The following is an 11,631-nucleotide window of genomic DNA, read 5'->3' on the forward strand; positions in this document are numbered from 1 at the left end:
TCTCCATATTGTGGAGACCTTCAGGTTGGGTCTACTTTGATGAGTCCTTCCATAGCATAACACAGAACCATGGGTCTCGGCGATTGTCCCAACATCCCAAAAGTGGATAGCCCACATGACTTGGCATTTTGTAGTCTGAATCTTTCCCAATTCACTCTCTGTTCAAGGAGTTCATTACCTCAGCTGCAAGAGTGGCCATTGGAAATAATAAGAAATGATGGTGTTTCTGGCTCATTTCAGGTCATTGACCACTGTGGTCAGGTGTTACTAGAATTGGCCAACCTATGGAAGAGCTGCCAATCCCTAGAACCTGCAGAGGTCATATGTTTTCAACTTTGCAGAAGAAATTACCCCATTTAAAACCACAAACTCTCCACCTTCTTTTGTGGGCTTATTTTATGGGTTATGGGAGTTTGGCCTCAGTTGCTGCAGCTATTACTGTTGAACTAACCAGTCTAATGCGGTCATCTCATTTCTTTCTGATCCCGTCCAGAACCCAAGGTTTGTCATGTTGTTTCCCTGGATATGCTGTTGGTACTCAGTATAGCATGGCAACTCCTCTAACTGCTATGACCAAGCTTCACACCTGATCAGACCTGATCATCTTGAGTACAAGCCATTGCAAGCTGTCATGAAAGACGTCTGTTCTTGAACAAATATTTGTCTTAAGTATTGCTCTCTCATCAATACCTAAGAGAAAACGTAGATTGATGTTATCTGATTAACGAATCATTCTTTTTTGCAGGATGTTGACGGAAGTGGCTCGCAGTCACAGAATCAAACTAATGCACCAACCAATACTTCAACCACTCCAAATAGTACAGAGAAACGACCGTGGGAAAAGGGGAATAATAATACTAGTAACGGAAATAAACCAAACGGATCAGAATCACCTAAAGTGAATCGAACGTAAGTAGATTCTGTAAGGTTCCCAATACCAACTAACTCTTTCTTGCACTTCTACTAATATAGTAGAGAGTTGTCCAAGTCCTCTTGGACTAATGATGCTGGTCCAATTCTCACCCAGCCATGATTTGTACCTCAATATCGTGCCGTTTATTCAATCCATGAATGTTTTCTGTGTTTTTTTCATTGTGGCTTTTTGCATAACGTTATTGTCGCGTGATCGTGTGTAGTTTGATAGAGCCCTGTTTGTCTGCTTTTGCTGTTATCACCTGCTGCACTTGTTCAGAGATGACCATTTAGAAGAAAAACAACAGATTCATAGCGTCTTACCAATAATGATAAAACGAGCCCCTGATTGAATGATGTGATCTAATTGCCATTTTGCGTCTCCTCCCTGTACACAGTAGTGGCACTCCCACTGACGAGATCAACTTGAGCTGCAGGACCTCGTCGTTAACCAGATCTCACAGTCTCGCTCAAAAGTACAGTATTTGTGTTTCATAGACCAGTAGTGACACCTAGCTACGGTCTGAGACTGCACCTAGACTATCCACTGACTGCCTGCAGTCTCTTCACTGCCTGGAGCCTGTCTCCCTCTCTCTCTCCCCCTGCTGTTCACCATTGCATCAAGTGTTACACCGGAATGTGGTTTTTGCTGTCATAGTTTTCCTTCTCTCAGCCCGTATCATCAGACTCTGATCTTCCTCTCAGACTTGTGTAAACATGTGGCTGCTGGTACCAGATTCTGCCAACTCTATCCTCATTTGTTCTTGTGATAATTCTGTCCCCGAAGCTATTTTGAAACCTCTATCTTCTTTCCTCTTACTTGTGGTGTGCTGCAACATTGATTTATTACATAGGTCAACTAGTTAGATAGGTGGTTGGGTCAGATAATATGCTATTCAGAGATTTAGAAAACATAAACTGAAACGATACTCTCCACCTATTTTCACTTCCTGGGGTACACTTGCATGTCAGCTTGCCATTGTCTGCCTTCTACCAGGTAGCCCTGGTGCTGTCCCATGGTGTGTGCACTGTCCCATGGTGTGTGCACTGTCCCATAGTGTGTGCACTGTCCCATGGTGTGTGCACTGTCCCATGGTGTGTGCACTGTCCCATGGTGTGTGCACTGTCCCATGGTGTGTGCACTGTCCCATGGTGTGTGCACTGTCCCATAGTGTGTGCACTGTCCCATGGTGTGTGCACTGTCCCATGGTGTGTGCACTGTCCCATGGTGTGTGCACTGTCCCATGGTGTGTGCACTGTCCCATGGTGTGTGCACTGTCCTTGGTCGTTAGAATGCCATGCTGAGTCCCTACTTATCAGACTGAAGACAATACAACCAAAACCTGACAATGTCATGTTCTGTTCAAACTCTTAGTGCTTTAGATGTTTTGCTTTTCATTGGATTTGTGAGTTTGATTTCTGCTTGTTCTTTATCTTCATATGAATCAGTATTGGAAATTCATTTCATGCGGTTGAGGAAGTTTAAATTGGCCAAGAATGCATGATACTGGTGACATCTATCTACCAAACTTCCAACATGATACTGGTGACATCCATCTACCAAACTTCCATCAAGATGAGACTGTCTCGCCTTTTCCGAGTTGTATTGCTAACTCATATTTTTGTGATTTCAGTAAAAGAATAATGTCGTTAACGAACCAGGAGCCAATAGTGAACGGTGCTATCAGCTCACAGGACTTAGAGATTATGAAACAAGAAATCATTACAGAAATGAGAAAGGAAATGCAAAAAATGAAAGAAGAAATTATAAGAGGTATGTTTGTTAGGTTGTGATTGTGGGCTGATCACTTTACTTCGAACTTCCTTGTACCAGGTGCCTCTGCCAGGAGAAGAGAGATTCTTCATCATGGTGAGAATCATGAGATGCTTGTCCTGGTCTCCTGTCTCCCTCACTCTAGACAGAGTCACAATGCTAGCTCACAGGGATACATAACTTAGGCTAATCATGTTACAGGGCCATGTTATGAAAATGGGTATGACAAATTGGACTGTAGTCCTGCATTTGGTCGGGGTGTTCTGATCCTATGACCAGGTCATTTTGAGCTGGACATTGAGTGGGGCGTTGTCTTGCAGAAAGTGGTCACAAATTTGTTTCCCTTGTTCTCAGGATAGCTCGGATGAAATTATCTACTCCAAATTCATGAAACGTTTGAACCTAATCAACATCTTCTCTTCTTTCAGCTGTTATACAAGAGAAGAAGTAGGAAAGATAAAACAATTAATAAATTGATATTCTGATTTTAAAATCATATTGTGCTGGTGCTAAACTTTCATTGAAGGAGTACAGTACATTGGTGCAATGCTGTACTGTATGTATACGCGAGTATACTTCTCATCTTAAACGGCCTGTACCAGTCGATGCTCGCCCAGGCGACGCCAACCATGCGCGGGCAGGGAGAGACGTTTGCCTCATTCTGGATTGCATCGTGTTACCCCAAGTTTCCGATTCCAATGATTTTAGACGTTCTTGATTGATGTTTCGATTGGACATCTTTTCATGTTCATGTTAGTATTATCGTGAATGGATAACACCTGATAAATAGATGACTCTTGACTGACATAGCTGGGGGTATCTATTTAAGGTATGATTCATACAGCGGATGTGGTTCTATTTATTTTCATAGCATGAAGGTAGGATACAGAGAGAGGATTACGGAGACATGGATTAGAGAGAATGGAGGAAAGGAGGGGTTTATGTACATAATGAACGAAGGATGCACTGATGTGTTCTCTCAACACGTAAACGGTTCAATACATGACCCAAGAAATAATTAATATAATAAACATTGTATAGTTATGCATTTATTTTGTAGTCTAAAGCTATTTAATGTATTGTCACTAATACTGCCAAACTCTCATATGGGCAGGGCCCATCCTTCTAGTGGTACATTTGCTCCTCAGTTTGACCTGCACGCGCTTTAGTTGACTGTATAGGCTCTCTTAGTTAATATCTCAATTGATCATATGCCACAGCACCAGCTTCCTTACATGTAGGTAATGAATTGATAATATGATCAGTTTGATAACGTCAATGACATTAGTAGTACACCTCAAATCAAGTTGATGAGTTTAAGACTAATTGTACTATCTAGCATAGTGTCAGACATCATCGGGAAGTTAGAACTTGTCAGATGTGTGCTGTAAACTTGATATGAGGTGTATACCCTTCAAATAGTGGTGTGGCTTAGTTCTGTATGCAACCACCATGACAATAATTCGTTCACCAGGATTCTGTGTATCGCATGATTCTTACACATAAACCTGTTCTTAACGACGAGATGGATATATGCTTCGCCAAGAGGCTTGAGTTACAGCAGGGTCATTGGCAGAATTGGTTGTGCTCTTTGTTCGGGGAGAGTGGTGTACATTGTTGGTATGGAGTGTAGTGAACATGTAGTGTTGTTTTTGATAACTTTGTACATATGAAATGCTGCCTTCAATAGACTGGATAACATATAATACTCTTGATTTGTTCTTAGTTCTGCTGCTAGGTGGTGCTGATAACAGATTTGAGCTGGGTTTTGGTTCAGATGAAAATGTCATTCCATTTTGGAAGTTTGCAGTTGAGTGAAATGATGGTAGACAATTCTAGTCCTTAGCTTTGTTCAAATCTAGTTGTTGTCCCATTGGCTGCTTTTGACTGATAATAATAAAACTTGCAATCCCAGTGTAATAACTTAGTAAAACTGTACATACTCTGGTGTATATTGATTATATTAACTCATATAAGCCGCACTTACACCACATGAAAATGGACCACCAATCTTGGTTCGGGAACCAATGCCGCACCATCGAAAATCCACCAAGCGCTTACACCAGCGCTGCAGCTAGTTATAAAATCCGGCTACAGATGGCGCGCAAACAATAAGCAGTACGCGGAAAGCCTTGGCAGAAAGCGCCATTTCGAAAGCGCCGCCTGGAGCCGAACCATCTAACTAGCTAATTGCCGATCCATTTGCGCTTACACCACGACAAAGCCGAGCTTTTAACAAGCCGGGCGAATTTGGACCATCAAGCTTGGTGGGACAAATTCGCTCGGCAATTTGTATCGGCAATGGATTGCCGAACCAATTTGTCGCGGCAATGTGGTGGTGTAAGTGCAATTGGTCCACCAATATTTCGTGGTGTAAGCGCAGCTATTGTGTTGGCGCTGTGTATATATTTCATAATTAAGCAATAAGATGACTTGGTTGAATGCTGACTCTGCCAGTGGTTCATGCTGTAACTCGTGTGATTGTCAACTGTGATCACTATACTCTTCTCCAAGTTCCTTAGAAATGCTCATTTTGGCCGAGACTTTTTTGGTCAAGTTCGAAGAGAGTCCCCTCTAATTATCAATCTTTATGTTAGTCCTTGTCACCCGTGTTTATTCCACTCCCAACTTCATTGTGACCATGAGGCTCCACACACTGGATAGGACTTGCATGGATTATAAGTTATGTTGCATAAAAATCAATCCAAAAACAAATAAGTGACATAAAAAAGTGACATTTCTCAAGAACTTGGATAACTTTAGGTGTTGTATGAAAAATAGTCTAGATACAGCTTGAGAAAGTTGTGAATAGTACTGATATAGGTGAGGGGCATCGTCAGATACTCCTTGGTATGTCTTGAACAAGGTTAACCTATTACTTGTTTTCAGTTGGGTGTTTTAAAATGTATTGAATCATGGAGCAGGATAGGCCCTATAAATATCCTAAGAAAGTGTTGCTTGCTTGCACATAGTACTGAATGATGCATGTACATTTGGTCGCTTGAATACTCACAATGCTGTATGCATTCTACACTAGTCAGCTTCTATAGCTTTCCTCCATAATTGCCCAATTTGCTTTTGTTTCTAAACAGTACAACGAATGCTTTGCTTTTTATGTGCAAATGAAGTGTTGTGTTTGAACTTGGATGTCAAAATCGAAATAAACTTTGGAGTGGAAGGAAAATCACAAGCAGCATTGAACTCATTTTCATCAACTTAGTTTCGAGTTCAAATATCTGAGATCTGGCCTGTTCAATGCGAGTGATTACATCTTAATAGTGCCATCTGCAGGCTGGTACTGAAGTTATCATCATGTTCAAAATGTCACAGCTTTTGGGTACAAGTCATGATTTCGTAAGTGCCTTGCTATTTTTATGATCATTTCAATACAGCTTTGACACATACTGTACAGACAGGTATGTTCTCGTCATTCTCGAGATTGAGGGATTCCAAGGATCACTTCTTGGTTTCTATTCTTGGCTGTCTGCGAGAGTATTAGAAGATTGACAGAATTTGCCAATAATACGTATCTTTCCTACGTCTAAAGTTTGAAAAATATGAAATGTAAAAAAGAGTTAATTGAATGTGTGTATCATGTAGCTTTATACTGATTTCTGCTCATGTAGTTGGTTTGTGCATGCTTGTACTGTCGAGACCACTGAGGATCTTGATGGGATGTGAGGGTTCACTAATGTTACATCAACCAGATACCTTCATTAACCTTAAATATTATCATTTGAGCTGGACCTCACAGTCGAGGTGGCGTTCTCAACTTCCACACTTTACCGAACAATCACAAACAATGCTCATGGCTTTGACAATGATTACGGAACATTGGCTACTTTTAAGCAATTGAATTTGCCAATAAAAATATTAATGAACTTCACCAGTATTGTGCATGAGACTTACTACTGTTTCCTTAATCATGACATGCAATGGCTTATACAGGCTAAGTAATTCAACTCTAACACTGTGAATAATTCACTATAATCTTGATTAGGGGTTCAAATATGTAACATAATCAAGTAATTTATGAATGAATTGTGCTACACATCCAACTTGCGTCATCCAGTTAGTTTGCTGTTGACAATGCCCTGTTTTGAGGGCTAAATATGCCCTGTAAACAAGCCATTTCTCTCACTGTGCAACCTGCAATCATCATGGGGGTGCTCAATGAAACCATCCGTTGATAGAGGTAGAACCCAAGCTCATAGGGTGGGTTCAAAGCTTCAAGTGTCTCGCCTAGCTCCTATTGGAATCTCCTTCACACTGGCTCTTCAAATTGAATATTGCGTTGACAGGGACAAGAGACTCGTGGCATTCTACTCTGGTAAATAAAGGGTGAAAGGAAGTGAGTAAGTGCCTTTCATCCTCATGAAATGTCTAGGACAATGAAGTGCGACAAGGTGTCTGTCGCCCAGAACGTGTATATTCAGTTTGCTGACCAGGTCATCCTTGTGTATACTGTAAGACTTCTGTCGGAGACATTGGGTGATATGAATAAAGACTAGCAAATGCTTTTACTCCGGTTTTGTACAGAAAGGCCTAGTGTAAATGTACATGGAGATTTAGATAAAAGCATTTGCTAGTCTTTATTCATATCACCCCTTGTCTCTGAAGGTGCTACTAGCTTGTAAATGAGAGAAAGGTGGACATTGCTCAACTTTAGTGAATGTTCCTTGCTTATATTGCACACTCTTCTCTGTGGGCGTGTATGTAGAAAGAGATCAACTTTACATATAACACAGGTAGTGAAGACAACAAGAGACTTTAAAAATGTGTTGGAAATAGTATTCCAGAATTCTAGAATTTCGATATTTAGACGGGTCTTAAGATATGTTGATGCTCACCTGCTAGAGCCTTGAAGAGTTTTGAAATACAAAAAATGAATTTTATCTTATATTAAATAAAAGTAGATGAGTTAAGATATATTTATCTGAAACCATTGGTTCCAAGACGAAAATTTGGTATTGAATCCTTTGACTAATTCAGTGATTCTTTGTGCATGATGGTCTGCAAGTGATGAATTCCATGACCGTCCACGATCAGTCCTCATGTGTTGGCCCTCACAGCTATCTAATATTATGTAATGTAATATATATCCAGCTTCGCATGTCCAAATGGTTGAAATATGTACCAGTTTTCATGGTATTTTGTAAATATGAGAATATTATTTGGAATTTCTACTGGTTTCTGATCAACTATGGTGTGACATACTTGAAAGCAGAGCTGGGTTAAGTCGAGCACATGTTGATTAGTGAAAGTGAAACAACTTTGTTTTGAGTACTGATGAATGTAAACAGAGTTAGCAGAAAAATTTCATTAGTTTATCCATTGATTTAGAGGCAGTTTTGTTGGGTTGCCCTGTATAATGTTGTATAAAGCTTGTTACAGTTTTTTTGTGAAAAACAATGGATATGTTATTAGTGCTGGCTGGTGAAGTGTTAAGTGTTATCAAACCATAGTTGATGAGAGGTCTGATACGATCTGTTGGACACAGAATATGGAAGAACTTTGGTTCTATCTGATGGTGTCTCTCTGTAAAATGGAATGCAAAAGTTAGCTTCGTTTCATATAGAAATCAAGAAATGTAATAAGTTATACTGGATGTGACTATTTGCTATATTAACTGTACATGAAAGTGATTTGTACGTAGAGAATTTAGAGAATTCCTGTAGTTTTGTCTCTCTATCCTGACATTTTCCTGAAAGGGTCCGAGCTGTGAACAAGAGTGTCACCATTGTGAACTGTTGCAGTCATCTGTTGCACAATTTTGCTGGGGAAGTTTAGCAAAATCCTTAGTTAGGAGTCTTGAGCTTCTAGTTCAGGTACAGACCAGGGCTCATTCAAAGGTTTGTAGTGCAAGTCTTAAACTTAGCACCTATTTGTGCTCTGCCTATGATGTAGACCAGATTTGTCAGGTTGACCACAAAGTTGGGTCTTGTAGCTAGTCTACTTACCTGGCGTGTTGCTAAACCTCCCGAGATGTGAAGACAGATACTTTTGGATTTTCTTGATGTTTTTGCTTTCATCATGTCTATGAAAAGGCTTCTGCCCAGTTAAGGAGTTAGTGTGAGGTATTGGAATGATAATCACACTGTCCTGCCTTCAAACATCTTGATATCATCACCTAATACCTGGTAACCTTTTGGTTAGTGAGTTCATTTGCCAATAAGCTAGTTGTTGTCGTGTTGTTTGATCTTGTAAGCTATTCTTTGAACATCTGGGATTATAGGACGAAATTGGTCATTCAGACCATGACGCAGGAGCTGAGTGTACCAGCCTTGGGTTAGGTATGGACTACTTGTATCATGTCTGTCTTTATGTTAAGGTGCTCACATTTGCTTCAGTGCATTGAAGGCAAACACAGCTGCATGTGACTACGACACATAGAGTTGCCACCAAACCCATTAAGGTCATTGTCTTGGGACCAGAACTCAATTATCTTACCAAGGAAACATTGGCATCATCTTTAATATCTTGCTTACTGATGTGCAGCTTTTTGTCGAATAAGAAAGCTTTGGAGTCTTTAGACCAGTCATAGACAGAACAATGAGTTTCTCACCCTAACTTGATGAGAAACCTTTAACAGAACTCAGCAAGTTTTGCAGTAAGTTTCTCATTGTTGTTGTCATCAAGCCTAGGTTAGCTCCGTTGTGGCTTTTGCATAGACATTTGCAACATCATAACTAACAGGGCTTGACCATTTCGATCCAACCACTCTCAAAACCATTTATGTACATTATGTCAAATTTCGGAATGATGTCCCATTACTCATAGTTTCACTCGTGGTTGCGTGGTCTCACAGCCTGTGGAGTTGGTCTTTTATTTTGCACCTTTTCTACAATGACTAATATGTATAGCTTTTTATCAAAATCCTGTAATTATGAAGTTAAACAGAACAATAAACTAGCTGCTCATACAAACTGTAAAGTTGTCTTTATCCGATTCCTATGTTGTGATGTGTGACAATCTTGTCATACCTTTGGCTCCAAGATGCCGTGTGTCATTGTGGACAGGAAAACATGTCCTTCGTTCATGAACGAAGGTATCGTTTGTCCAGATGTGCTGCTGACTTACGTGAGCTACAGTGTACATTGTGCCATATAAAGATCTGCTGCAGAATGAGCACAAGACAGTTGGTGAAGTGAGGTCTGGCTGTGACTGTCTCATCTCATTCGCAATGATAACAGGGTGGTTGGTGAAGCCTGGCCCGATGTAGTCTGGTTGTGACTCTCATCTCTCTCACAGTGTTGACAAGACGGTTGGTGAAGCCAGGCCCTATTTGGTGTGGTTGTGACTCTCATCTCACTCACAATGGCGACAGGGTGGTTGGTGAAGCCTAGCCCAATGCGGTCTGGTTGTGACTCTCATCTCTTTCATGATGACAAGACAGTTGGTGAAGCCAGGCACTGTTTGATCTGGCTGTGACTGTCTCATCTCTCTCACAGTGTTGACAAGACGGTTGGTGATGTCAGGCCCTATGAGGTCTGGCGGTGACTGTCCATCTCTCTCACAATATCGACGAGACGATTCTTGAAGCCAGCAGGACATGATCTGGCTGGAAGTGACTGTCTCATCTCTCCCACAGTGCTGGCAAGACGGTTGGTGAAGCCAGGCCCTATTTGGTGTGGTTGTGACTCTCATCTCACTCACAATGGCGACAGGGTGGTTGGTGAAGCCTGGCGCTATTTCATCTGATTTTGACTGTCTCATCTCACTCACAATGTAATTGTGACCATCTCAACTCTCCTACCATGTCAGCAACAGGTTAGTGCAGCCAGGCCTGAGTCGGTCTGGCTGTGACTGTCTCATCTCTCTCACCGTGATGGCAAAACAGTTAAGCTGGTAGGCTTGAGTCAGTTTGGTTGTAACTGTCTCACCTCCTTCATCGTGTTGGCAAAACGGTTGAGCAGCCAGGCCCAAGTCGATTTGGTTGCGGCTGTCTTATTTCTCTCACCGTGCTGGCAAGACGGTGGAACACCCATGCCCAATTCGGTCTGATTGCAACCGTCTCATCACTCTCACTATGTTAGAATGACAGTGGAGTAGCTAGGCCCGAGTCTGGTTGCAACTGTCGTCTTATCTCTCTCATTGTGTTGGCAAAAACTTTCCTCAAGGACTCTCCTTGTGACGAACAACTTTCTTGAGAGGCATAGACTGTCCGAGTCAGTATCATCAAGGTAGCACGCTGGCCCCTCCCAGGTAACTCCAAAGTCGCGCTTCATTACATTAGAGACAGTTATTGTCCTATCAGGCCAGTCCACAAGTGTCCAAATCAGCCCGAGTAGCTCTCTCCTGTCGCCGACAGAGTGACAGATAATGATGAGACAGTCACAAATAGACCGACTGGGGCCTGTCTGCCCTACCGTGACACCAACACCTTGACAGAGATGAGACAGTAACAACCAGACCGACTCGGGCCAGGCTGCGCCACCGTGTCGCCAACACGATGACAGAGATGAGGCAGTCACAGCCAGACTGACTCGGGCCTGGCTGCTCCACCGTGTCGCCAACGCGATGACAGAGATGAGACAGCCACAGCCAGACTGACTCGGGCCTGGCTGCTCCACCGTGTCGCCAACACGATGACAGAGATGAGACAGCCACAGCCAGACTGACTCGGGCCTGGCTGCCCCACCGTCCTGTCAACGCGGTTACACAGACGAGACAGTCACAGCCAGATCGACTCGGAACTGGCTGCTCCATCGTGTCGCCAACGCGATGACAGAGATGAGACAAATACAGCCAGAACGATTCTGGCCTGGCTGTCCCACCGTCTTGTTAAGGTGGTGACAGAGGTGAGACAGTCACAGTCAGATCTACTCGGAACTGGCTGCTCCACTGTGTCGCCAACGCGATGACAGAGATGAGACAACCACAGCCTGGCTGTCCCACCGTCTTGTTAATGTGGTGACAGAGGTGACAAAGCCACAGCCAGATCA

General features: G+C 42.3%; 1 protein-coding gene across 6 annotated transcripts in view; it reads left to right on the forward strand.

The window, feature by feature from the left end:
• The window catches only part of LOC135485212 (vasodilator-stimulated phosphoprotein-like), a 36,504-nt gene extending 26,885 nt beyond the window's left edge, over window positions 1–9,619 (forward strand). For 5 of the 6 annotated variants that reach the window (XM_064767030.1, XM_064767031.1, XM_064767032.1 and 2 more), the window contains exons 9-12: window positions 746–909; window positions 1,311–1,388; window positions 2,547–2,686; window positions 3,115–9,619. In XM_064767030.1, the coding sequence (XP_064623100.1) occupies window positions 746–909; window positions 1,311–1,388; window positions 2,547–2,686; window positions 3,115–3,137 (405 nt within the window). In that variant the 3' untranslated portion in view covers window positions 3,138–9,619. The remainder of the gene's footprint in view (window positions 1–745; window positions 910–1,310; window positions 1,389–2,546; window positions 2,687–3,114) is intronic. The other variant, XM_064767033.1, reaches the window with a different exon arrangement.
• Window positions 9,620–11,631: the final 2,012 nt, after the last annotated feature.

Source organism: Lineus longissimus, chromosome 3, assembly GCF_910592395.1.
Source record: "Lineus longissimus chromosome 3, tnLinLong1.2, whole genome shotgun sequence".
In the NCBI taxonomy this organism is placed as follows: domain Eukaryota; kingdom Metazoa; phylum Nemertea; class Pilidiophora; order Heteronemertea; family Lineidae; genus Lineus; species Lineus longissimus.